This window comes from Helicoverpa zea, chromosome 13, assembly GCF_022581195.2.
Source record: "Helicoverpa zea isolate HzStark_Cry1AcR chromosome 13, ilHelZeax1.1, whole genome shotgun sequence".
Classification (NCBI taxonomy): Eukaryota; Metazoa; Arthropoda; class Insecta; order Lepidoptera; family Noctuidae; genus Helicoverpa; species Helicoverpa zea.
Genome location: NC_061464.1, coordinates 287682 through 314853, shown reverse-complemented (window position 1 = coordinate 314853; position 27172 = coordinate 287682). Strand labels below are relative to the sequence as shown.

Here is a 27172-nt window from a genome sequence, read left to right as displayed (position 1 = left end):
GAAACGGTAAGAGGTTGTTGGTGAAAACGGGCATGATTTAATATTTGGCGGCTAAATTGTGGGATAAGTGCAGCTAATGAATATAATGAAGGGTGTCGGGGTGCGGCGAGGCTAATGAGGCATCGCAGACGTCCTATCGACCCGCCTGCCCGCCTTCCACCAGACGATGTCCTTAACGGAATGCTCATACCTAGGCACAGGCGCTTCACCACAGGATCATTCTAACTGCTTTCCACCTATATCGAGATAAGTTTTGGAATATTCTATAGGGTGGGAGGTAAATCAATAATACTTCCTTCCAGCATATTTCTATTTCTAAAACATTAATCTATGGTATGACCATTCTTAAAATAGGCTTACAATATCGGATAACACACTAATAAAACATTTTACATAAAGGTACGAGACAGTTACAAATGAGCTTTGCACAAAATGTACAATGTGGATGTGCATATAATATGTATAAACTCTGCAAAATTCTTGGACATAATATTAGACTATACTAGAGCATTGTCCAAATAAAGTTGGTAGTTAATATCTTGAGCTGGCAGTATATTTCCGAGTATATTTGGCTGGTCTAGTCTCGCACGGAATGCGCCGCAGAGCCCATTACACGTCCAGACACTCCACTATCCGATATTGTTAATTAATGCATCCCAGAGAGCACTTTTCGCATGTTTCTGCTTACATGTACTCATTCAGTTTTTTATCACGACGTTCATTAAACGTAGCGAGGCTTCGGAATAAACTGGCGCTGTATTTTCTAAAAACTAACGATGTCGTCATAAACGTCGAGTTAAATGTGCCATTAAGAGTTACATATGTCTTACTTATTTGGATTTGGATGATAAACCAATCAAATACGTTGGTCTTGTTTCCTATACACAACCGACACGGCTAGTTTTCTGTATAGCCTTTTCAACTTTTGCGATATGCTCTTATTAGAATATGCAAGCCAAAAGCAAGCAAAGCAAGCCCACTGAGTTCATGGCATATATTTACTTAACAGAAGTTGTACCACAAATATGTTCATTTACAAATTCCATTTATGTTCTCTCATTTTCAAAAGTCCAACACCAAAACCGGAGTCAAAGATAAAAATCGAAACTTCTTAAAAATTACTTTGAAATGATATCACAAGACTCACAAAGAACGTTGGAATTTCAAAAAGTTCACCTAACATCCTTACTTAAGGCCCCCCAAGACTACTTATCTTGACATCCCCGTGTTTTCTCAACTTATTATTTCCTGAAAATTATTTGCCGAATTTTCCCTCAACCTTGATCTTCGTGGTAAATAACTCAATGTCCATATTTTAATGTCACCATTTTTTTCGGTTTCTGCTACATTATCTCTTCCGTTGCTATTTTAGGACCATTTTAAAACTGTTTGGTGACGATATTTAACGACAGATTTTTGTTAGTGTTATGGCAAAAACTTTATTCATCCGACTCGGGGTAACTTAGAACTTACAGTTTCTGGAGCATCCAATACTGGAAACAAAGTTTTTACTACTTTAAATATTAGTGGATAAACGTAATTTTAATTTTTGAGCCTGGAAAAAATAGGTTACAAAGTATGCAGAACTTGCAAATTACGTAAAATGATTTTGGCCCCCGAAGGCCACGCACGCGCCAATACTTTCTGAAACCGGTAACAATAACCCCGACAAACATAAACAATGTCGGTGCCAGGTGGATGCGCACACGCAACGCACCGGCTGCGCTGTCTCGGGACAGGTAGCGCCACCTGTGAGTGAAATCGATCCACGATTACGCACCTATGCATTATCGAGTAAAATTTCATGGAGCTCAAGTGCTTCAAGCGTAATTAACTTGAATAATAACATACAAAGTGCATCGTTTAATGGATTCGTTCAGCATATTGACTTTCTCACTTCATAATTTATGACGCTTCTCGGCTCTGCGCAGTTACAGAATATTTCCAGTTCATAACACCGTAAAGGCATGAATGTCTAAGAGCCACAATAGATTTTTCTGCAGTGTTCGCTCTCCTTTGAGGCTGGCGAACCTATTGAATTTCAAACAAAAATATTGTGTTCCTTTCATAACTGATACAGTAGAAGTCAATAGCAGTTTCGGCTCGTTCCGACAGAACGTGATGACATCTAGGTGTTTCGCTTACGTAAGCACGGGCGGAGCTCTTGCCGGGATGCCTTGTTCCCAATAAATGTGTCTTCACTTAACCGTAAGGTTTCAAATGGAAACGCTGTCAATTTCAAACCCCTTTGAATAAGTTATTGGCAGCGTCAACTTCTAATACACATATTAGACATTCGTTGTAGACGTGGATTGTATCTATATGTATTAACATATAATTTGCATGATCTACCTTAGATTGGTATTGCTATTTAATATTTTATGTATGACTTTATTTATTACTCAAAATCTCATACTGCAGGTTTTTCTGTAATTTTTCAGGTAATTTTGACTAGTTCACGTAACTTCCCCACCTCCGAACTGTCTTGGTTCAATGATTATGCTTTCTTTTTCCTCAAATACTTCCCAAAATACCTTAATGAGTATCCTCGTTTGAGCTATCTAAATATAAGAGCCACGGAGTTTAACACCCCCTCGCAGCCCTAACTACGTAACTGATTCAAATTGCTTACTGAAGGGCACATCTTAACATCGACGGATTAAAGCATTACCTTTTAGGTGCGTTTAAATAGACTTCGTAAACGCTATTCGTCCGTCAATATCTATTTAGATTTCTCGTAATACAGCGCGTTTATTAAGCGATCGTAATTAAACATCGCTCCTTTTAGTAGCAGCCGCTCGATACGTTTCATTTCCTTTGGTGTGAACAGTACTGATAGTTGTTCGTAGACCTGTACGGCCTCACTACTATGTATTTCTGTTGACACAGCACTAGGTGGATTGAACGAACAGAATTTTTCAATTTCCTGTCAGTGGTAGGACGCGCGATCGACGGCGTTATACAGTGACATTATTTCCACGCCGATGTAATTCATTCACTGTTGTAGCACATTTTGCGGCTTCCGTAACTTAGTGAAAATTGCGTGTTCTTCCGAAATTCATATCGCGCCAGAGAAAACTTTTATATCAATTGTTCCGTCGGGGCTCTGCGTCAATAACCTCCTACGCGTCCTTGGTTTTAATACTAACTTTAAATTTAGCACAACGTTATGATGACCGCTTGAAACTCATGTTTTAAGTAGCTGATTTTCTAATCAATTGATCTGTTTTTTAATCAAGCAAATGAGGTTTTTCATTGGATTTTAGAGAGAGCGTATTACTATTTTCGGATTGAAATTAATTCAGTGTACTCATTTTAATGAGTAATTAAGCTATTTATGAATCGGGCTCGTCTCGTGTGCCGTTAACCCGTTGCGGCTGGAGATTACTTATGTTCGGGGCGCGGGTCACATTTAATTGGTATTGAGCGACGCCATTTCGAGCGGAATTATTTCCGGGCCACGCTAGCTCACCTCTCGGCTCTAACAACCATTGATTACTCGCTTTAGCATATTAGTACGGCCCATATCATGCAGTACGACGACTAGGCTCAAAAATTGCGCTGCACGTATAACCGTGTGCTGGTTTCCAGTTATTCGACGCAGGGACATCGAGACGAGTTATTATATTTTATGTGGTGCGCCTCGCTTTCCGTCCAAGAATGTATCTCCCATTATTTTATTTCATTGCTAGTATAAAATCATTTTCATTAATTTGTTATTTTACGTACCTAGCAATTTTGTACAGTTAATTAAGCAATCACAAAAATAATTTACTGCACACACGGTTGTACGTTATACAATATAACGTCCTCATTTCATTAGTCTTGATTTTAATGGTACGTTTGCTTGATGATGTATTATTTACTTACTTTATTACACGCTATCATATTTTATGATTTAAGTACCATAAACCACAAACTCAACATAATTAAAATGAACGTGTTATCTTACAACGAAACCTGATGCACAGGAAACCTGTACCACAATTCATTGCGCCCAAAAATTACCTTTAAACTGGTTTCAACGAATATCATCAAAGGTTACTTAATTAAATAATAATAAAGATCCTAGAATGCAATCAGTTGTAAGAAACGGTACCGGCTCAATAGATCGATGTCGCCGGAGCCAGACTGGTGCTGGGAAAAAACACGGGGAGCCGCCTGCATAGCAAGGTCGCGGTCAAGTACGACGCGAGAAATTATGTCGATGCAATTATTATTAAACAAATGTTCAAACAACTACGTACATTGTCAGACATTGTCCTATCTATAGCTTATTTTGTAGTTTTACTACGTAACAAATTACAGATTACTCATGCCTTTTTTGCAGTTTAGTGATTTGGTACTGTATTTCTTTTGAGATAGGTATGTTAGATCTAAGTAAATGATGTAATATGATTTATGTTGTATACAAATCTTCAACTATTGTTTGAACATATTTTTTGCAGGCACTTATTTTCCGTGTTCTTGCTGGTTGGAGCATGTCTAGTAAGTACTTAGCAACACCTACGGGACATAGCGGGACTCCTACTGGGTTAGGGCTGCCATCCGTCCGGGTTTCCCCGGATTTGTCCTCGTTTGGAGGCCGTCCGGGGGCCGTCCGGGCGGGGTTTCAAGAAGTGTCCGGGGAAAACCCGGACACTTTGCATATAAGGAAGCACCTCATTTAATTTAAGTATATGTTAATAATAAATGGATTACAAATTAGGTATTATTTTGTTTAAAAAAAATCGTACTCGTTCGGGAAAAAAATGCGATTTACGTAAAATGTCCGGGTTTTTTTAATATTTGTCCGGGTTTGGCGAAATTCGTGATGGCAGCCCTATACTGGGTCCATCAGGAACTTTTTTCATTTAATCACATAAAATGTAGCCGTAATCATTACGTTCCTAGACTAGTTAAGTCAGGCAGTAATCGATACACTGAATTATGAAGTGAACGAGTACCGACCGGTCGGGAGTTCATACATTACTTAATTGTGATAAAGCCGAGTGCGATATCGAGTGAATTGCCGTATCACCTCTATTACAAACAAAAAACATTCTATAGGTATTGTTTCGCAATTTGCGCAATAATTATACCTAGTAAGCTGTGTTCACCATGACTTTGATGGTGTACTGGTTCTTTATTACATAAAAATCGACGTTATTCACGTAAGTCATGATGATAGCGAAGAAGTAGGAGATGACTTAATTGGTTTTCAAGTTCAAAAGATATTGGCTTTCTGGCTCAGTCAGAAAATAATAGCTATGTATTATATTGTACAGGTAAGTGTCTATGTATATATAGAGACACCTTTCCATATAATGTCTTTATTAACCCACTTAAGGGTACTTAAATGCATAAACTTGCAAGAATGAAATAGCATCAAAGTAACGCTCAAAACGAGATCGATGCCTATCATTCTGTAATGAAGACCTAATATAGGTAGCTATCCAGTTATAATTGAGTGGTTATGCCTAACTAATTGAAGGTAAAAAGTATCGAGTAGATGATTGCTGCACTTAAATACCCGCTTATTGGCTACATGATTGACGAGGTATGCTCATTACAGTTGAAATTTTAATCGTTGTACACGAAAAAACATCGCACGCGCATTTATTGTGCAAAATCGTCACATGTTTGGCCATCAATTTACCTGGGTATTAGTACTTCGAAATGATTCATGTATTGTCGACGTCACTACGTTCAATCAAAAACTACAAAATCAGTTGTAGATAATCGGTAAGTTATACATAGTTGGCATGTACCTAGATAGGTTAGTTAGTGCAATAAGTACATAGATAGGTACGTCTCCACTATACATTATTGTATGTATGTACCTGGGTATGTACGTAATTCATTCGTGGCTATACGTAGGTATATAAAGGACATTGTTTTGATTCTTCGTATGCATTTGAGTATGCGCTGTGAATAATTTATCACATTTCCTTCCAACTTGGTTGCAACGACAACAATACAGACTTGCAGAGATTTGCATGAGACAGATTGATCTATTGCAATGCGCAAGATTGTGGGTAGTGTGTCTAGTCAATAGGTACGTAGCTTTGAGTCCTAAACCATTACATAAACAGCTAAGATTGCGTCCGTTTAAACATTCAAGGTAAAACCACGTCATTATTTTATGCATCAAATTACGCCAGTTAATGTTTATTTGTAAGTGAATAACTACGGCTTCGTCCGCAGGTAATGCACGTCGTTAGCCTTCTGGAGGCTCGCCGTGAAAGTATGCACAGCCCGCAGTAAAATATCAAAACAAACATAGATCGGTCGCCGGCCGCTGCCGCGGACCTGGCCGCGCGATCCTTCGATTCACGACCAAACGCGATCGATAAAAACAATGAAAATAGACGCGGCTCTCGGTCGACTACACGCTACTGCATAATCACTAGGGTAATAAATACTCGACAATAATGATACAATCCAAAATTAATAGCTGCACCAACGTAGTACGAATAAAAACTTATAAATTCATAGTGCCTAATCCAATAACCTTTCCAAGACGAATCTAATAAGATTTCACGTTGTTGCACTTAGCCAGTTATGGTGCAGGCGTGGAGGAAAGTTACGTGGCGACTTACCAGATGCAGGACGGTGTTCACTACCTCCCGGTTGGTCACCTGTCCGACTTCAATCAGCCCGATAAGAACAGCAAATTTCAGGCTATCGTTCGTCGTCATCCTGACCACTTCTTCAGGTCTCTTGATATCACTAAACGGCGGCGATTTTAAGTCCGCCATGGTTTATTTTGTCACAATTCACTAATTCACAATTTTAAAATCCACTCACGACCATAAAATTCAAGAAAACATTATTCCTTCGGCTCACATGATAACACACCAAAGTCGCATTCTGCCATTTTGGATTATGAAGATGTTGCCATTCTTCATTTTTCATTTACTACTTCCACTATCCTACCAAATTATCTCACACTTATACATTGGTAGAAATAAATTAAAGGGATTGTGTGAGTCCGAAATTCATATTTTTTTTCATATTAATGCATAAATAACTGCAAAGTATTCATTAAATTAAAAATCATCCAAATGTACGAATGAGTAGAAATGAATGACTCAAGGCAAATTTATTCACGTTACTTTTATAACCAGAACCCTCATATTGCGATAAGTCGTGTTGTAGAAACTTAGGATATTATTGTACTTCGTTCGCCTTTCGTTCTTTTGTACGTGTAAATTCTGGCAATTTTCAAAAGACACTTTAGTATGACCAAACCAAAAAATGTTACCTGTGTGGCGGCTTGTTACAACTTATTGCCTTATATTTTATGTCATAAGACTTTTGTAGAATAAAAGTTTTGCTGAAGTCAATTATTTGGTTTATTCAAGTTCATATTTATATATTTTTTGTGAATATTGATTTTTATTCCATAGACATCCCAGCCACTGTGCTATGAATGAAGTTAGACACGGATGCCAATGCATAGTTAAGTGCAGCTCAATTCAGTTCACTCAGTTATAATCAGTCAAAAAGTAAACATGGCGGCGATCGACGTTGAGCCTCAAAAAGTGAGTGAAATTTTGTGTATTTCTGTTTCAAACTAATTAACAAGTGCTTTCTAGTATACATTTTGTTTACAAAAATATCAGCAATCTATAAATGATCAAAACGAGCCAGTGTATTTACTTTTTAATAAAGAAAACTGAAGCTAAGGGCGTTGCTCTTCGGACAAAAAATTGGATATTGAATCCGTTACTGTGTTTATTATCGTTACTGAATAGTAAATATAGCATTCCTTTGCACCGGTGTACAAACAACAAACATTGCGTTGGTTTGCGTACGTTAATTGCGTCAATTATGTTTCATTCGCGAATGCGTTGGGTCAGTTGGTTGTGTGAATTCGGTCAGTCGGCGGTGTTCAGATACGTGATGAATTTCAGATGGAGACGCTGATGCGTACCCTAAAGCTGTCGGGGCACGTCGGGTTCGACAGCCTGCCCGACCAGCTGGTGAACAAGAGCGTGCAGAATGGATTCGTGTTCAACATCCTGTGCATAGGTGAGTACAATGACTAATTGTTGCAGTTTAGATAATCACCGTCACACACCCACGTTATCTGTGCCATGACGAGCTCGTTCATATTAACGTTACCCTAATTAATGAGCTTGTTCAGAATAATATGCACTCTGGGAAGTACTCATTAGCTAAAGAATTTAAATAAAACTATTGTTTACTGTGTCCAGGTGAGACTGGCCTGGGTAAGTCAACACTGATGGACTCGCTGTTCAACACCAACTTTGAGTCAGTGCCGAGCCCGCACAACCTACCCACAGTCAAGTTGAAGGCACACACCTATGAATTGCAGGAGAGCAGTGTCAGATTGAAGGTAAGTTGTTACTACTCCTCATAATATATTTTTATTGCTTTCAAAAGATCGGTGAAAGCTCCAATAATATTGTTTAAAACTCTTTAAGGTTCTACTGGGTCAAAAAAATTCTAGTTATAGTAAGCACAATAAAATAGAAATTACCCCGAACAATATCTGAAATCCACATCCTTTACCATACATTAATCACAACTGTCAGAGAACTAATTTGAATATTTTCCTGGCAGCTAACAATCTGTGACACGGTTGGCTATGGAGACCAAGTGAACAAGGAGGATAGTTTCAAGGCAGTAGTGGACTACATCGACGCACAGTTTGAGGCGTACCTGCAAGAAGAGTTGAAGATCAAGCGAGCACTACCGACCTATCATGACAGCAGGCTGCATGTCTGTTTGTACTTCATTTGTCCTACAGGTAAGATTCCTTTCAATTTTAAGTGGGCCTTATTCATTACCCTCCGAACCTTTTCCCAACTAAATATGTTGGGGTTGGCTTCCAGTCTAACTGGATTCAGCTGAGTACCAGTGCTTTAAAAGAAGCGTCTGCATATCTGACCTCCTCAACCCAGTTACCCAGGCAACCCAATACGGAATCAAACTCGCTCCCTCATACTTGAGAGGTTGGTTCTTTGTCCACTAGGCCACCATGACTACTAAGTGGGCCTTATTCTTGGATTATTAAGTACTTACAAGATAAACATTCTTGCATACTTTGCTTAAAGTTAAATACAAATAAATGGTTGCATTCATATCTACAAACAATAATTGAATAAGCATGTTTATTTATGCTAGTTTTAAACATGATCATTCTTTCTTTAGGACATAAATTAATTAAAATTAAGATGTCTTGAAGATAAATAAACCTTTTCATAAGGTAAATAAATAAGACTGTGTGTTACTACAGTAAACAGACAACATATGAAAAAAAAATCTTTGATGTGTTTATTTATACCTGCACGTCTGTAACGCTTTAGCTTTTGGGGTTAGTATAACAACATAAACTTTCACTACATATAGGTCCAGAAGGCGCTGACATGTTGCCGAGGTGTCCTTGACACGCGCTCGTCGCGGCGCGTATTCAGGCCGCGCGCGACACATTCACGCTGTCCTCGAATCCTCTATAGCACTCCCAATGCACGAGTAACGGGACTCCTGTTACATTTCACACTAGTTTGAATACAATATACCTACCTAGATTTAGTTGACTATCAAGGAAAATACTAAGTTACTAATTTAAATTGATCTTCCTCATGTTTGTCGTATGGATACCTAAGTGAAGTAGATTTAATGGATACATGTTATTCACTGGTTGAATCGCATACGAGAAAAAAAGTATGCCTTCTTATCAATCTCTTTATAAAATTCAATTTCTATTAATACAGCGGTTCTGCCGTGAAAGCGTTTTATTACATTGAGTTGGGGAGTTTTGTCCCAACAGTTGTCTCGTGAGCGGCCCCGCTTTATATCAATCTGTTTACCCAATTAGCCTCGTTTTCGTGTCACAAATACTCGCGACAAGTGCAGGACATGATAAAGGAAATGCTACAAATTCCTCTAGTGTGCGTCAGTACACAACGACAGTTTTGTAAACAAAACCAGTGCGGGTCCGTCGCGTGATTCCCGCGCATCACTCGTGCGCCTGCGCGGCTAATGCGACGGCTCCTTGTCTCAAGCGCTGTTAACTAAACTCTGCTTGCTTGTTGACTGCATCGTTAGCTCTGATTTATTTACTGTCATCAATACTTTTACATGGTTTTATGTGGTCCCGAAAAAAAATATATGGCTTAACTTGTCTGATGGCATTCCGTACAGTAAGTACTTGTTTGACTTTATTTCGGGGGATAAAATAATCTCTAAAGATATGTTATTCTAAGTATACAGTTCGGCATACAAACTCTCCTAAAAAGTATACAATAAAAACCTGTTTCCAGAAAACGATGAAGACTGGTTACAAATTAATCAATTGACCCATAACTAAGTGTTAACTTTCACTTTTAATTATTTTCGAAGTATTTAAAGTATATCATTAAGTTGGCTTACCACCAACATATAGGGTGTTGATAACGGAAGTTCCTCGTGTGTGGTCCGAGGAGACGCTACGGTCCGGCGGCGTTTCATTCTTCGCGATCGTTTGCCTATCCAAACAATTTCTGTTGGATACGATTTCATTTCTGGTCTCTCAGGCGCTTGGCGTCATGTTGTACATTGATTTTTAGAGAAACTTTAGTAGTCTTTAATGATACTAAATTATGAAGAAGTATCTTCTATAATTCTGCCAGGTTGGCCTAGGACTGAAACTAAAACTCGTTCCCAAATATATTCCATTTTTAACCCCCGACGCAAAAACGACGGGGTGTTATAAGTTTGACGTGTCTGTGTGTGTGTGTGTGTGTGTGTGTATGTGGCATCGTAGCTCCAAAACGGATGATCCGATTGTAATGCGGTTTTTTTTGTTTGAAAGGAATGTTATTCGGGAGTGTTCTTAGCTATGTTTAGTGGAAATCGGTTCAGGTCTTCAAGGTCATCAGCTCGTTTGTTAGGTATGATAGGAATGTTACACTCTCAATTTGCTTGCAAGCATATGTGGGATCTGAAATTTGAAATGCTAATGTCGTCTTCTGGAACCACTGAGCTGATCTGCTGTTAGGACACGAAGATAGGAGACGTAACCCTGAACTGCCTTTTAGTAAACCCATCGAGTTCGGGCTCGTTAAATTTGTCTTGACTAGTTCTCTTCATGTTTCTAATTGACGAGAACCTGATGCTGGAAATGGCATGTGGCGGATGAAACCCTGGATCACCAAAGGTTAATCTTTATTGTTTCTGAATCTGTGCAATTCTCCCAGAGCCAGTTTGTCATCAGGATTGTTAAACAGCTTCCTTTGGCCGAGATCGCATATAGCGACCTCATCATAAAAACAAGGAAAAATTAAGGAGCTCCTTTAAAAACCATTAAATAAAATTAAATTATAAATTTAAAAAAACCCCCGACCCAAAAAAGTACGCAATTATTATGAAAAAATGTTAAAAACGATAAAACCTATAAAAAGCAAAAAATGACTTTTAACACTACGTAAGTACCAACTAAAGCATGTCAGACTAAAATAAATTTTGACGTGTCGGGGGACCGCTTTTTACCTTCAAAAATAGTTACATAAATTAAATGATACCTACCTAATTACAACATTCGTATAAAAAAAAAAACAACACGTATCTAAACAAAATTATATAAAAAGTTATAAGAAGTATATATATTGTAGTAGTATATAATTACTTCTAACGTTAGGCTGATAAATTAGAGCGGTCCCCCGACACGTCAAAATTTACTTTAGTCCATAGACATAATATTATTAAACAGGACTGCGCATATAAACCCAAAAAACGAGCCGAGTGAAACAGTTAGTACGGAGGCTGTCTGTCCCTTTCTAATAGGGTGACTATGAGATTAAGCTATGTGAGACAAATCCGAATTTGCTAAGATTATTAAACACAGATTAGTATTGAAGTTTTAACTTACGCAGTTTGTGACCTTAAGATACTAATAAAGGCTTTTAATAATTAGCGGAAATTAGCAGTATAAAAGCAGGAAGATTCGAAGTGAAGACTGTTTTTTTTGTATTTCTACTTCATATATAGACTGCTGAGCCATTTCATTTTCATTTTTTGGGAAGCTATAACAATAGTACAACAGTTTTAAAATCCATCACCCATATTTTGACTCGTTACAAGAATTCATGGGCACCCTAGTTGTTTGGTTTACGAAAATGTTATTATTAGCTAACCTGTGGAACGATATATTGCAACCACCATAGGATTCACTTTTGCAAGTAGAAACGCAACACTTTTTCACCATTTTAATAGTTTAAATTGATTTAATAAAAAAAAAAAATAAACAAAATTTTAAATGCTGATTACGCGCCAAGAATGTTCAGGGTTACCGCTAGAAAATAAAAAAAAGCAAAATAAAAATTTATGTTGTTTATGTTTTAATAATAAATACGAATAAATTAATGCGATTGTTATTAATTTGTTGACTTACAATTGTTAAAATAAGATAAAAATATAAGTGATTCAATTGTTTTTGGGAAGACAAAACTTTTGATCACAACATTTTTTTATGCTGGCAAGGTGTTAGAAAGAGACAAATAGCCTCCGTTCGAACTATCCCTCTCGGCTCGGATTTGCCTCTGTGTATTATGCAACCAATTTAGTACCTTATTGCGTTAGAATAGAGTTCATTTTCGTAAATATATATTTTGAGCGTGCGCAATCTTATTTAGTAATATTATATCTATGCTTTAGTCTGACATGCTTTAGTTGGTACTTACGTAGTGTTAAAAGTTATTTTTTGCTTTTTATAGGTTTTATCGTTTTTAACATTTTTTCATAATAATTGCGTACTTTTTTGGGTCGGGGGTATTTTTAAATTTATAATTTATTTATTTTAAAATGAAGGAAATGAATTCACTATGTCGCTGTTCGTGCCACATGCCAGAGGCATTACATGCTAACCTAATTCAAGTCTAGTCTAGCAGTAGTCACAATATGTCTTCTTATGGAATTTCGTGTACTTGCAGGTCACGGGCTGAAGTCGATTGACCTGGTGTGCATGAAGAAGCTGGATACGAAGGTGAACATCATCCCCATCATCGCCAAGGCTGACACCATCTCCAAGACTGAGCTGCAGAAGTTCAAGGTATGAAACAACTATATTTACCCGCCTGCCAAGAAGGGCTATGCATATGTTAAATTAATGTTTCTCTGGCGCCAATCTCTATTTATTTGATTGTTCAAAAATGAACTAAGTATGGTCGAATGATATTGAAATGTAATATTAGACAATTATGATAGCATATATCTGGCATCCAGTAATTTCGCACACTTGTTATCTTATACCGGCTTCTGGCAAATGCCGATGAACGGAAGGGCTGCCATTCTGCAATAGTCATTAGTAATTCGTTACTGGTACATTCATGTTCCAGTGACTCACGCGAACTTACTATGTATTATAGTACTATGACTCAATACTATCGTCGTACATTAGTATTTCGATGATAATCATATGTATGGCTTATAACTTTCGCTGTTATTATTACAAGTGTACTAGTTGCATGAGTTTCTGACGAAAATAATAATGATATGAAATTGTGTTAGTTGTTGTGTTGCAGCGACTTACTAACGTGTCCTATTTGCAAGTATAATGCGCTGCTTCCCATACTAGACTTTCACTGTGATTTATAGACTTCATGATATGTTCTTCTAATAAAATTAATATAAGCTTCATAAACTGTGTGATGACATGGAAATTAAGGTTAATTTTAAAAGCCAAGTGATCTCATCTCCTCAACCAAATTACCCGGAGGACAAAACCCCTTCATAATACCGATTTTCAGCATTTCTAGTTGCATACAGAAGTTACATAATTTAATATGCTTCAAACATTACTTTTTCAGTCTAAAATAATGCAAGAGCTGCAAGCGAACTCTGTGGAGATCTACCAGTTCCCAGTAGACGACGAGTCAGTGACGGAGGTGAACAGCGTCATGAATTCGCACATACCCTTCGCCGTCGTCGGCTCGACCGACTTCGTCAAGATCGGCAACAAGACTGTGCGAGCCAGGCAGTACCCGTGGGGCACTGTGCAAGGTTAGTGACACCATTCATATTATAAACAGTTAAAGACTGAAGAGGTTTGATTTTGACCTACAAAATTTGTAGTTTAATACTGTTCAATTATGTAAAATGTAAGCTTTGCTCCTCTTCTTCATGCAATCTATTCGAATATTATAAAGCTGAAGAGTTTATTTATTTGAACGCGTTAATCTCAGGAAGTCTGACTGATCGCTTTGAAAAATTATTTATATTTATAAGGCTACTTTTTATCCAGATTCGTGCAGAGGTTCTCACGGAATGCGGGTGAAACCGCTGGCAGAAGATAGTTACTAATAATAATGTTAAACCTCCATTTCATTACAGTGGAGAACGAGTCTCACTGCGACTTCGTGAAGCTGCGCGAGATGCTGATCCGCACGAACATGGAGGACCTGCGCGAGAAGACGCACGCGCGGCACTACGAGCTCTACCGCCGCCGCCGCCTGCAGCAGATGGGCTTCACTGACGTCGACGCTGATAACAAGCCTGTATGTAGCTCTTTTAAACTAATTTTACTCTAATGTTCGAGATTAACTAGCTGTTTCAAACGGCAATAGTAATATAGCTTCACATGAGTAAATATCTTCGGAGTCTTCAGAGGGTACAAAGTAGGGCTTTCAATACCGGTATTACGGGATCCCGTAATACCGTGATCACGGATATATTTTGGTCTTTTTTCAATACCGGTATTGACGAACCAAAACCGTGATTACGGTATTACATCTTTTTATAATTTTAATTATTGTGGTTTGTTGTAATAAGTAGCAGGAAATAAGATAAATAACTACGTATTCGTAAGATGTATGTACTGGTAATATTATTCTCACCCTTCACACTTGTGTGTTAAGCGCCAACTTTTATCTCCAGCATACCTCCAGTCCTCCACCTTTCTTAAACAACTGATTTCTTAATCGGTCGAGCGAGCCAAACGATGTTATTGTTTTGTTAGTCAGTAGTAAAGAGACATCTCATCACTAGGATGTATCGCCAATCTACTTGGCAACGCTGCAGGAACTCCAGAACAGACCAGATTTCAACCGAGTCAAAGGCCTTCTCATAGTCCACAAATGCTAGACACAGTTGAAGTTGAAGAACAGGACGACAACAGTCCTACTCCACGTCTCTGGAATTCTCCCTTCAAACAGGACATCGTTAAAAAGCTTCTGGAGCTCCCCCAGTACAGGCTTACCTCCTGCTTTTAATAGCTCTGTTGTAATGCCATCCTCGCCAGGGGCTTTTCCATTTTTGAGCTGTCTCAGAGCGATCTCGATTTCGCCACTGCTGACTTCTGGCAGGTCTTCGGTGAAATGGCGTGTTAATGTGGCTCTAGAATCCTCATTTCCGGGATCAGGTCGAGATGCATGCGATGCGTATAACTGGCCATAGAAGTTTTCCACTTCCGAAACGACTGCCGGCACCGAAGAAATGACTTCTCCACTTGTTGTGGTCAGCTTCGTCAAGTGGCTTCTTCCAAGAGATTGTACGAACACCTTTGACCCCCGATTCAGCTCAATTGCTCTTTCAATGTCAAGAGTATTAGAGCACTGGAGGTCGCGTCGTACGTGCTTGTTGATCTCTTGGTTTAGAGCCCGCTTAGCTGACGAAGTGACAGGCGGGTTTTCACGTCGTTTCTTCATAAGCCCTAATGTCTCTTCCGAAAGCTTTGATTTCTTGCCCTTACGCTGCCTGTTACAGAATCTCGAACCTTCCTTCCTGAGGATCCGAAACACATATTCGTGGTTCTGGTTAACGTCTGTTGTGGTTTCCACGGCGGCAAATCGGTTCTCCAAATTTGACTGGAACGTTCCAGATCCTGAAATGGTTTGGAGCAGTGTTGGTCGGAGCTTGGCCTTCATCAGACGCAAACGTTCGGCCTTGAAGGTGATCGGTGACCGGTATTAAACCTATTGATCACGGAGACGTTTCTATGTGCTTCTTGTTCGTCATGATGAAGTCAATCTCATTTTTAGTCATAGTGTCGGGGCTATGGTTGGATGATGATGATGATTTAATCGATCTAAAATTAAACTCCGATTTCGAATTAGACGAATTCGATTTGACAATATTAAAAAATATTTACAACAGCCTTTCTGTAGTCAAAGTAACTTTCTGTATTAGAAATTAAAAACGGGATGCCAATTTACTAAAAGCGGACGCTAAAATGTATGTTGACGAAGTTAGATGGTCAAGCTAATGACGTAAGCCAAAATCTTGCAAAAGCACTTCGAAGACGCATAAAGGAGCGACGACTTTTAATATCTGGAGTATTGCAATATTTGCATGACCGACAATACCGTAATCACGTGATCACGGTATTGAAATTTTTAATACCGGTATTGATACCGGTATTGAAAAAATCCGGTATTTGAAAGCCCTAGTACAAAGACACAAAAAATCTCTTAATTATAATTGTGTAGATTAGTCTTGACATGTGTCTTGATATGTTGCCAAGAATTGCATTATTATTATGAATCAACTTACATTTTTTTTGCTTGCTCAATTTAAAGTGTTTGATACATGTTCAAGTTAAAAATTGATAAAAGTGCAATTTATGACTTGTAACTTAAAAACTAAATCCTCTGTAATGTATGCTTTATTAGGTACCTATTTGAAATAAAGTGACGTTTATAACGATTGTTACACGTATTATATCAATTATATTGTCTTGTTGTGTGCAGGTATCGTTCCAGCAGACGTTCGAGCAGAAGCGCGTGGCGCACCTGGCGGAGCTGCAGCAGAAGGAGGACGAGATGCGACAGATGTTCGTGCAGCGCGTCAAGGAGAAGGAGGCCGAGCTCAAGGACGCGGAGAAGGAGGTACTGGTCCTTACTAACTTTATAGTAATGTGGAATGTCGTCATTTTTTGGTAACTGTAGGTCAGAAGGGGTCTCTTGCCGAGGCTGCGGGATTGTTCAAAAAAGTTACCGCGGCTCTGGTACATAAAATGCCTACGAAGGAACACAATGGATTTTTAGTCAGTAAAAGTCTAACACTTCTTCACCTGCTAATACACAGCGGGAAATGTTAGAGAGATGTGCAATAGATCTCGGAAAGAACATATATATAACATATTTCAGTCGATTTCAAGTCTCACGTGTATTTTGAATTTACTCTGAACTTCAATTTCAGTCACCATTGTTTATTTCGACATTACTAAAATTCGCAAATACCAATTCCAGCTGCACGCGAAATTCGACAAACTGAAGAAAGATCACACAGACGAGAAGAAGCGGCTGGAGGAACTGCGCAAGAAGATCGAGGACGACACCATCGAGTTCAACCGCCGCAAGCAGCACGCCGCCGCCGCCACGCACACGCTGACGCTCGGCAAGAACAAGAAGAAGTAACCGCGCCACCCGCCGCCACTCGCGCGGCACAACACCATACAGTAGGCACGGGGCATACCACGGACAAACGCACTTTTTTGCTAACATTTTTCTCCTCGACATGAAATACCATAGAACCACTTTCTAATTCACGAAAGGTGAAATCGCATTTGCCGTATCCCCGTGTGCTTAACCCGGTGCAACAAGCTACACCAAATCCGGATCATGCTAAGACTATATCAATAGTTTTTTGAAACAGTGTTTCTTAATGTGTGAACATTTTAAAGTTTTACCGCGTGAACTTTTATAACTCTGCAATAGATTGTAATGTATGTGAGTATACGTTGCGTTTTATATTATCAAAGATTATATTTAGACGCTTTTAGCTAGCAGCAATCGCTTGCATCCGAGTTGGATTTGTACCATCATAGAAAACTTTGAATAAAGATTCAAATTTAAAATTGTGTGCAAAATACTTAGACCAGTCAACTTATTTCTTAACGATAGCGCACATTTTAATATCTTATTTATAACTTTAATTAAAATAGAAGCATGATATAAAATTTCATTATTGTAATCATTATTCGTTTACATTTACATTATATGCACTATCTCAATATAAATAAATAGAATCTACTTTGATTGGATAAATCAATTAATAAGGTACAAAAATTGGTTCCAGATTTAATAATAAAAAGTCTTGAACATTAACAAGCATTGACCTCTCAAGTTTATATCGAATCACAATGTACTCATAACCGATATATTTGTCGATAGTTATAATAAGAAGTATATTTAAGTTTAATCGGCCAAATGATCTAATCAACTATGTGGAGTGACTTTACCAAAATGTATTAAATGAGATAATTAACGATACTTTTATTTACAAGTTGTAGGTGTAGTAGTGATGGAAACTCGAATGTGACCGACCACGTGCAGACAACGTTAGGCTTGACTTGAAATTAATTGATCAATGATATGTATGTGAATGAATGTGTATTTTCGTAATGTTAGCCAGAGCGCCGGCAACACATTCGAGTATTCAAACACGCGTAGTGTTTAGTTTTTATATAATAATTATAAACATAGTTGTGTTTATATAGTTTATTATGTACTGACCTAACATCGCGTGTAATCAAATTGCCTATTTACCGTAGTACCTAAGAAATAGCTAGAGACGTATTAAATTATATTTACTATTGCCTGTAAACTGTTTGCACGCACTTGACGATACTTAGATTTAACGTTCTATATGCAGTCGTATACAATGCAAGTTCAAGTGCACCCGCGACCGAGTTCCGACTAATTTCATAATCAATATCAGCAACGATGCTGCCTCAACGCTGGACTTATAATAATATCATAGCTCTCTAGTTATGTAAATGAGTAGTACTATTATAGCGAGTTCCAGATAAGCGTGTTTATATAATGAACTACATTCTCATGGCATTTATTCAGTCATTCCTACTTTAAATTAATTTTATACTTAATTTTGAATTATTTTGTATTACCTGATTTGGGGTATTTAATAAATAAAGTTAAAAATCATAATATAGTTTTTATTTTATAGTCGTACAACTAAAGTACAATAGAAATGTGTTCGGCCATGTTGTCACCCCCACAGCGGTAGCTACCTGCACAGCTCCGCGCTCGGAGGAGGAGGAGCTGACTGATGGCGCATGAACCTGCCTCAATTATACACGAGTTATTCAATAATGTACACACAATTAATACATACAAATTCCACGTTCCGAAATACCTAAGGTCAAATTACTTTAATAACTTGTAATAGAAGAACTCGTGTCTAAGGCAAAGCCGCTCGGATCGATCCCTCACAGAGTTGGGTGGCTTGGCGCAGTCGGCTCGTGGACGGGTGACCACCTTGTCATGACAAGCTCTTCCGTGGCTATTTCGGAATTCGCGATAAGCTGGTGGATCCCGGTTGCCATTAAGATGTCGCTGACAGGCTTGTTCCCACCTGCTCCACAAAATCCTTCCCAACGGGTCCAAAGTGAAATTCTTTCAAAATAATAATATCCTTCCCTAGCTCCAAAAGGATTGCACAAAAATATATGGAAAATAATTTCGTAAAGATATGTTAGGTTAGGTTAAACGAGTGAGAGAATTAAAAAAATATATTCATACGTTTTATTTTGCTGACGATACACAAAATCTTGGGGCCATCTTTGGGGGAAGGAATTTGAAGGTATGTATATTTTATTCTTCAAAATTTTGGATCCAAGTGGAAGAAATGTAAGAAAACTTTACTAACGGAAAACAATGGGTTTGGAGTACATAGGAACAAGCCCACTGGCAGTCATTACGAATAGTCAGAAGCCGGATTACCCAGTGCATCGATTTCTCCAGTAACATGTTGAGCAGGTCAGATAGGCATATGCGATGGAGAGACTCCATGTAACACACTCAGCTGCATCAGATAAGACTCGAATAGCAGATGATACTCAATTATGTAACTGAAGTGACTAGAATCGTGGTTATAAACATTGAAATATGAAATATGTATCTTTCAATACCCACTCCCAGTTTTGCTTTTTAAAACGATTGACGAACACGTTTTGTCTGAGAGCAAAGCGCAAGGTGGGACAGAGAACGTCACGTACTATTCAATGGGCACTTACGGTAATTATGCAATATATTAGGTTCTAGTTTATAGTTAGACGAGTGAGATGGTGAAGGGTCGCGGCAGCTCGTAGCACATGGGGCGGTACATCTTGTTGTAGTAGGTGTAGCGGCGCTTATGCGGCGTGACGGACGCACGCACCGGCACCACGGGCGCCGGGGGTGCTCGCGCCGCCGCCGCGCGACGGCACTGCGGGCAGGCGGAACTTTGTTAGTACTACCATACACACTTGGTTCTATATTCTAAGAAAATATTGTATTGTAAATGTCTGTGGCTCCACATTTAAATTGTGGCATGTTTAGTGCTTCTTATCTAATCTAACATTAATCTAAATCTGGTACCTAGTTTTTTTAAGAAATCTCTGGGTTCTTTAGAATGCCATAGATTTATTAAGTATGTTTTTGCGTCTCCTACAAAGTATTCAGAAACACATATTATGGAAAGCACTGATTAGATACTTTGATTTATAGTTTCACTATCTCTAAAACAAAAATCTGTTAAACCAGCTGCCGTATCTGCAATTAGGGTCAATTCCCACTGAAAGAGCAGCGGCCGGCAGCGGCCGTAAGAGCACGGAAAATGTAAGAGCGCGGCGCGGTGCGGCGCCGCGCGGCCCGCCGCGCTCGCGCTCAATCCCTTGCAATTACGGCCGCTGCTCTTTCAGTGGGAATTGACCCTTAACCTAACCTTGCGTCTGTGTGACATATTATACAGCTTGGATGCAACCTTAGTTTAAGTCTTCGTTATTACGACTACAGTTTCGTGTAGCAATACATGTGAATATGAAATATTCTAGTAAAGCACTAAAATCAGCACTATTGTGTGTTGGTGTTACATTGCGCGCTGCTGTCGGTGCGCGGATGAAAGTGCACAAATAAAACAACTAACGTATTGAATATCAAAAGTTTATTATCAACCATACATAATTAAACGTTGGCACAGTGTTGCGGATAGGTAGGTCGGTAGTTACATGTGTATCACCTTGTATATGTATATGCTAAGCTCTGATTATATATTATGTAGGTAATCATTGAAAAATCTCACCGAATCTAATCCTATACTAATAATCGATCGTCAATAGGACTAATAAAACGTTTTTATCATTTATTGCAGTTACCTTACATTAATGATTTTTGGGCTGGACCTATAGTATGAATGTAAATGTTATTGATCTTATTCCTTACTTGTATACTATCACTGTTTTCGTTTATTTTAATGCTTATACTCATGTAAGATGTGAACCAATTATTGTCTTACCATGATGCATCATTCACTAAAAAGCATTAAATTTTTCCTTTTCCGAAGCTATTTCTTTCCGTTATCTGACTGAAAATTATCATCATAATTTTCTTGACACAGTATAATTTGGAAGACTATTGAGATCTCCCCACAACCCTAAGTAATGTTTAAAATCTAATATTCACATGCTGGCTGTTCTAATTAGGAATGAACATATACCCAACAATATCATAAATTGAATTACATCTATATAATATTGAAAAATTGCTGCCGAATGTATTTTTGATTTTTCTTTTGATATGAATTCTAGGCTAAATAGGTAAATTGAATTTTAAATACATTATATTTGAATTTGAACGGTTAATTAGATAGGTTCATACCCTATGTCTATGCTACCTTCGTATATCTATGATAGTGAACACAGTGTTTATGTTGAGTATCGGCGGACTCAAGTGGTGACTACCTAGTGCTTGTATATCTATCGTCAGTGCAAAAATATCTTCTATCGATTCGTATGAAAATATACCTTGTGTGGATTAAACAACAATATTTGTACCGTGGAGGTCGCTGTGCGTGAGGCCACAATTGTATGTCACTACCCTAACTACGTCGACTACCATGCATCTGAACCCAAACACTATGTCTCAAGTAAATTCAAATAAAATAAACAAAATTCAAAACCAAATTCTACATAATTCCTTACTTTATTGTCAAATAAAAGAAATGCGAAGTTTAAAATTATATCACACACATCAAAATTAAATTAAAGAAAATAAAACTAACATAATTCTCACGAAATAATAAAGATTCAAACAAATAATAGTTATCAAAATTAATAAGATACAATATTGCAATTGGAAATTATCATTAGACATTAGCGTATCATTATAATTACAATAACAAATTCATTATGACTAGTTCTCCCGTACTGATGGAGTGCATGAATGTGTGGTTTACATTAGAGCGACTACTTAATACTACGAGCTTGATAAAGATGAGATTGCTCAGTTAAGAGATCTAAATAATGCTTACAAGTTAACGAAACTAATTGAACTTTAATAACGATGCCTTAGTTAAGTGTCAAACTTTAAAACTAGTGGAATGAAGAATAGTCGCGTGCACTGATTATCTGGGCGGCACTTCGCGCGGCGGGGGACTTCGGTATTTGGCTTTAATGTGTAAGAAGGGTTTCTTGGCGGAGGTGTCGTCGGCGATGGTGGCGGCCAGCGAAAGCCGGATGCTCTCCTCGATGGCGGCCTGCGTCATCGCTCCGTTTACTGATATACTCTTGTTCAAAGGCTTGAAGTCAACGGGCGTCGCCAGGCTCATACTCCTGGTCTTCTTGCCGTACCCGTTAGTGCCATTGAATGTCTTTTTGGGCTCATTGACGGGAGTGGAGGCGAGACTCTGGCTGCGCGTCTTGCGAGCGGCGGCGGGCTCGGCGGGATTGCGGGCAGGCTCGGCCGGCGTGCTGGCCGCACTCGTGCTTCTGGTCTTCTTGATCTGGTTGAGCCGGTCCGTGCCGCAGAACGCCTTCTTATCGTCTTTCTGGACGTAAGCCAAACTCATACTGCGGGACTTCTTAGGTGTGTTAGCCAATGTGGTGGAGGTGAGTGATTTCCTGTGCTCTACGGGTGGCGTTCTAACTGATCTACTGGTCGGCGTGTTGGGGGTGCTGAAGCTGGAGGGGGCGGACTGCTTCCTATTCCGCGGCGCGGGGGATTTGGGGGAGCGGCCGTCCACTGAGTCTGCCCGCAGGGGGAGCGTCAGGCCCGAGCGCAGGCTGCGAGTAGACGACTGTTTGACCGGAGTGGAGGTGCGGCGCGGCTCGGGCTGCGGGGAGCTCTTGCCGCTGCTCGCCTTGCTGGAGGCGCGGGTGGAGCGGCCGCTGCGCAGCTCCACGGGAGACGTCTTGCCGCTGATGGAGGAAGCTTTGCTATCGACGGGTGAGACGGTGCCGGCTACTGAGGCTTCCTTGGTGAGCGAGGCTCTACTGCTGGCGGGTGAGAGGGCGGGCGGTGGTGGCGGGACGGGCAGCAGGTCGCGGCGGCCGGGGGTGACGAGGCGCACCTGGCAGGGCTCGTGGCGCGACAGGAAGTGCTCCAGCGTGTCCCAGCCGCCGCCCACGCGGACCATCATGTGCCGACCCTTCAGCAACTGCAATATTACACCATAACGATTACAAATCGGCTATTTGCAACGAATCAACTGTTGTATGTTGGATCTAATGGTAAATGAAGTAATAATTCTTATGAGTGTGTGGTCACTCACCCTAATGAAGACATTTCTGCCGGCGATGTTGTATCGTCCCTCGCCGACCTTCTTGACCTTCAGCAGCTTGGAGCACTTGCCGGAGCTGCAGCTGCAGCCGCGCTCCATTAGCCGCGTCACTAACTGCACCTGAAACACAAAGAACACGTTCAAAATCATAGGACTTGTCAATTAACTCGGCCATGAACTCCTGCGGATCAAACTTTATGTACCAGTTTAGCTTATGTAACAATAAGGTCTATCTATTGCTATTTAATAAAGGGATGACCGATGACGTACCCTCTTGTCGAGTTCATTAGTAGGTTTGAGCGGCACGTCGGAGTCCGTGCTGGCCGCCGTGCCGTCTGACTTAGTGCTCTCGGCATCTGCGTTGTCCACGGCTGATAGTTGCGCTAAAAGATGAAGAAACAATTATTATTTTTACAGTTAATTCAATAATTCAACTGAGAGTAAGTAAACCAGACAAAGCATTTGTATTGAGCATTAACACTTACAGTCATTGGGATCTTGTGTCGTAGATGTTACTGCGATGGCTGACCTGCTGAATAAATAAGAAAGTCCATTTTAATCAAGAACAAAACACAATTTAAAATGTTCCAAAAACCTATTATCAATATTGGTTAACCAAAATGAATTAAAGACTAACTTGTCATCTCTGGGCGGCGGCGAGGCGTCTCTGAACTGCCATGCTGTGGCTGACATGGCGGAGTCGAGTCCAGAGTCCCTTTCCTCCAGCGCTATCTCCTTCTCCAGCTGCACGAGCCCTGGCGGCTCCACGTTGAACTTGGTGGCCAGGCGCGCCACCTCCAGCAGGCACAGGATCACCTGCCGCGGCTGGTTGTGCAGCACTGCGGTACCAGGAGAACATCGCGTGTTAGGAGTGTCAAGGAAACTATTCAATCTATGAAGAGTCTTGGAATGTAAAGGGCAAATAAAGAAATACATAATTATTCCCTTTATTTACCTATGTATTTCTTTATTTATATGGGGTACGAAAGAAGAAGAGTGAAAGTTACCGCCACCCCGTTCACAGCATGTAGAATCATTAGACGAAAGCAAAAGAGTGAGTGTTGGAAATATGTTATTACGTGGAGTTAGATTTTTTGTAGCTTATCAGGCTCGTGATTTTTAATTAATGGCGTCCTCGGCCGATTTCGGCCACGGCGGCTGTTCTCATTTAAGGAGATCAGCCAGCTGCGCAGGACATATAATAGTGCACGAGCATTTGCGCAGACACAAAGGTGCACTCCCTATTCCTTCACTCTCATAACCCGATGGGACGGCAATCCGACACGACCGGAAAGAGATCAGGCGCAGGACCGACATTTACGTGCTCTCCGATGCACAGGTGAATCAATCACCAACTTCCAGACTACAAGCTGCTTTGTGAAAGTTCAAGAAAACCCACAAAGCGATTTCGGCCCGACCCGGGAATCGAACCCGAGACCTCGAGAACAGCAGCCGCGCTTGCGACCACTAGACCATCGAGGCAGGCTCGTGATACTAGATTTTCGAATATTAATGAAATATACAGTCATGGTCACATAATTAAAGACACCCCCTAACTCGAAGTGAAATAAATAGTTATGGTACTGACATGAGCTTAAGCACGGTATAAAATGTAATGTAATTATTATTAAAACAAACTTTACATAGTGTTCTTTAAATTAAGGACAAAAAATAATTACTTTCTTTAATACTTTACTCTATGGGAAATGAACACTAACTTTTGTAGCTGATACTTGGCTGGTCAACTAATTAAAGACAGTTAAAGCCCAGTTAAGAAAAAAAACGAAAGATAGAAATAGTTGCCATACTTTTTTTCAGAAGTGAGTAAAATACTTATGAAAACTCGAATTAGGTAATAATTTAGGTTTCTTTCATTAAACATTTTCATTTTAGTCCTATCAATAAGACTAGAATAAACATACTGGTGACTGGTGAGTAAAATGTTTTAGGCTTTTTTAAATTAAGTTTTGACATGCGGATTTATTCATACCTCTTGATCTGTAGTAAGGACATGGTAATAAATTTATTATTAAAGATTCCTTATCAATTGGCACTAAAAAAGGCAAGGTTTGAGAACAACTGAAAACCGACCCCAAAGAAAACTTGTCCGCAAACAGACTTTAAGGCGGTGCTATAGGCAAGTAGTGAACCATTTACATGATTCGGTACTGGTTTTTTTGGGAGTCATCTGATGCTAAAAGGACGATAATTGTATCTGCAGAACTTTTAGACTACAATCGGGTCGGGAAAAGCTGTAAGGCATGGGTATCGGAAGATGTTACTTTTGGAAAAGCACCGCTTGTCCATACTGTAGTTGGCTGTTTCTATCAAATGTGAAAGGTGCAGTGAACAAGTGTTCAAAAATATATTTTTTTTCTCATTAAACAAAGGGATACGAATAATTCTAAAATAATGCATCGATATTAGTCGCCTCCAAAACATGAGATGGAACCAAAGTACACCAAGAAAGTTCTCAAACATAGGAGGCGAAAAAGTAATAGTGTGGGGCTTCTCTCCGCTACTTGGTGTGGAGATCCTTTAGAAAGATATTATTAAAAGTGGGTGAATTCAAGTACTATAATATTTTAGAAATAAGCATGTTGTTATATGCTTAGCATAATTTACCGGTCCTTAGCGCTTTACAAATTAGAAAAGTTCTGAAAAACACTGCATGAGTAGTGAAAAGGACTCTTTGATCGAGCAACTTATGACGGTTTTGGTTTGGCCCATTGCTTTAATAGAAAAAAAACTGGTAATCGGCTAGAAAACACAATGGCGATAAGTCATACACGAAACATTGATCAATTTTACACAGATTTTTATGAAGCATGGTAGAAAATTCCCGTAGCGACTTAGAACAAAACTGACCGCTTGCACGTTTAGGGATGTCGTGATGTCATTGAGGTAAAAGGAAATAAACCAAATATTAGTACTCATCAGTATGCTTAGTTATAGTGTAGGGAATGTTGTTATAGAAAAGTACCTTCAATAATATTAATAATTTGCTTTTCTTCCTCTGAGCAAATTGAGTGTCTTTAATTATATGGCCAGGCCACGTTAGGTATGGTTCATACCGCTCGAGATTCGGATAAAGCGAAAGAAAACTTGTCGGGGAGGATCACTGAAGATAGTCTTTAGTTTTAATATTTCACAATGTCCTCTTAAATATTTTAAAATAGAAAATAAAGTTCCAATACTAATCAGAAGAAAGAAATGCAGATGAAATGCAGCGGCAATTTAAGATTCTAACAGTGTCTTTAATTAGCTGACCACGACTGTATGTATGTGTTACCGAGGTCATCGCTCTCGAACAGTAGGTTTTCATGCACGCCGAGCTCGCGGCAGAAGGTGATGAAGTTCTCCGTGTTGTCGCGCGAGAAGAAGCTGCGCCGCGCCGCACGCTGCCAGCAGCGCCCACGGATCTGCGGCACCGGCTGCACACGAGGAACATGCTAGTATTAGTACCTTCTCATTCATATGGTATACATACATTATTGTTAAATGTAGTTCTCTGGATGCAAAGTACTCAGAGTTGCTGATATTGCAGTCAGCACATTTTACCACTAGATGGCGCTGCTAGTTTCATTGTAATATTTCTCGTGGTAAGATTTTTTGTAAGCATGAATGAAATGGTGATAGTGTAATGGGTGGTGGGGTGGTGTAGTGGGCAAAGGACCAACCTATGAAGTAT

At 39.4% G+C, this 27172-nt stretch overlaps 3 protein-coding genes and 1 long non-coding RNA gene across 8 annotated transcripts in view; 1 reads left to right on the top strand and 3 right to left on the bottom strand.

The window, feature by feature from the left end:
- LOC124635872 (neurobeachin) overlaps window positions 1–6856 on the bottom strand; it is a 369067-nt gene extending 362211 nt beyond the window's left edge. For all 4 annotated transcript variants that reach the window (XM_047171824.1, XM_047171825.1, XM_047171826.1 and 1 more), the window contains exon 1: window positions 6582–6856. In XM_047171824.1, the coding sequence (XP_047027780.1) occupies window positions 6582–6740 (159 nt within the window). In that variant the 5' untranslated portion in view covers window positions 6741–6856. The remainder of the gene's footprint in view (window positions 1–6581) is intronic.
- A 590-nt stretch (window positions 6857–7446) lies between these two features.
- On the top strand, window positions 7447–18869 carry LOC124635876 (septin-2). The gene is made up of 9 exons (XM_047171833.1): window positions 7447–7526; window positions 7899–8016; window positions 8202–8344; window positions 8572–8758; window positions 12921–13039; window positions 13797–13989; window positions 14320–14483; window positions 16674–16811; window positions 17175–18869. Exons 1-9 carry the CDS (start codon window positions 7497–7499, stop codon window positions 17340–17342), a joined length of 1260 nt encoding a protein of 419 aa, XP_047027789.1. The 5' UTR covers window positions 7447–7496; the 3' UTR covers window positions 17343–18869.
- Window positions 18867–20247, bottom strand: LOC124635884. The gene is made up of 2 exons (XR_006985075.1): window positions 19961–20247; window positions 18867–19006 (listed from the first exon to the last, which is right to left on the bottom strand). It is a non-coding gene; the product is annotated as an uncharacterized LOC124635884 (long non-coding RNA).
- A 1639-nt stretch (window positions 20248–21886) lies between these two features.
- Window positions 21887–27172, bottom strand: part of LOC124635801 (GAS2-like protein 1) — a 67921-nt gene continuing 62635 nt past the window's right edge. For both annotated transcript variants that reach the window (XM_047171754.1, XM_047171755.1), the window contains exons 5-10: window positions 26774–26915; window positions 24119–24320; window positions 23967–24013; window positions 23752–23864; window positions 23473–23601; window positions 21887–23358 (exon numbers count right to left, since the gene is read on the bottom strand). In XM_047171754.1, coding sequence (XP_047027710.1) covers window positions 22327–23358; window positions 23473–23601; window positions 23752–23864; window positions 23967–24013; window positions 24119–24320; window positions 26774–26915 — 1665 coding nt within the window. In that variant the 3' untranslated portion in view covers window positions 21887–22326. The remainder of the gene's footprint in view (window positions 23359–23472; window positions 23602–23751; window positions 23865–23966; window positions 24014–24118; window positions 24321–26773; window positions 26916–27172) is intronic.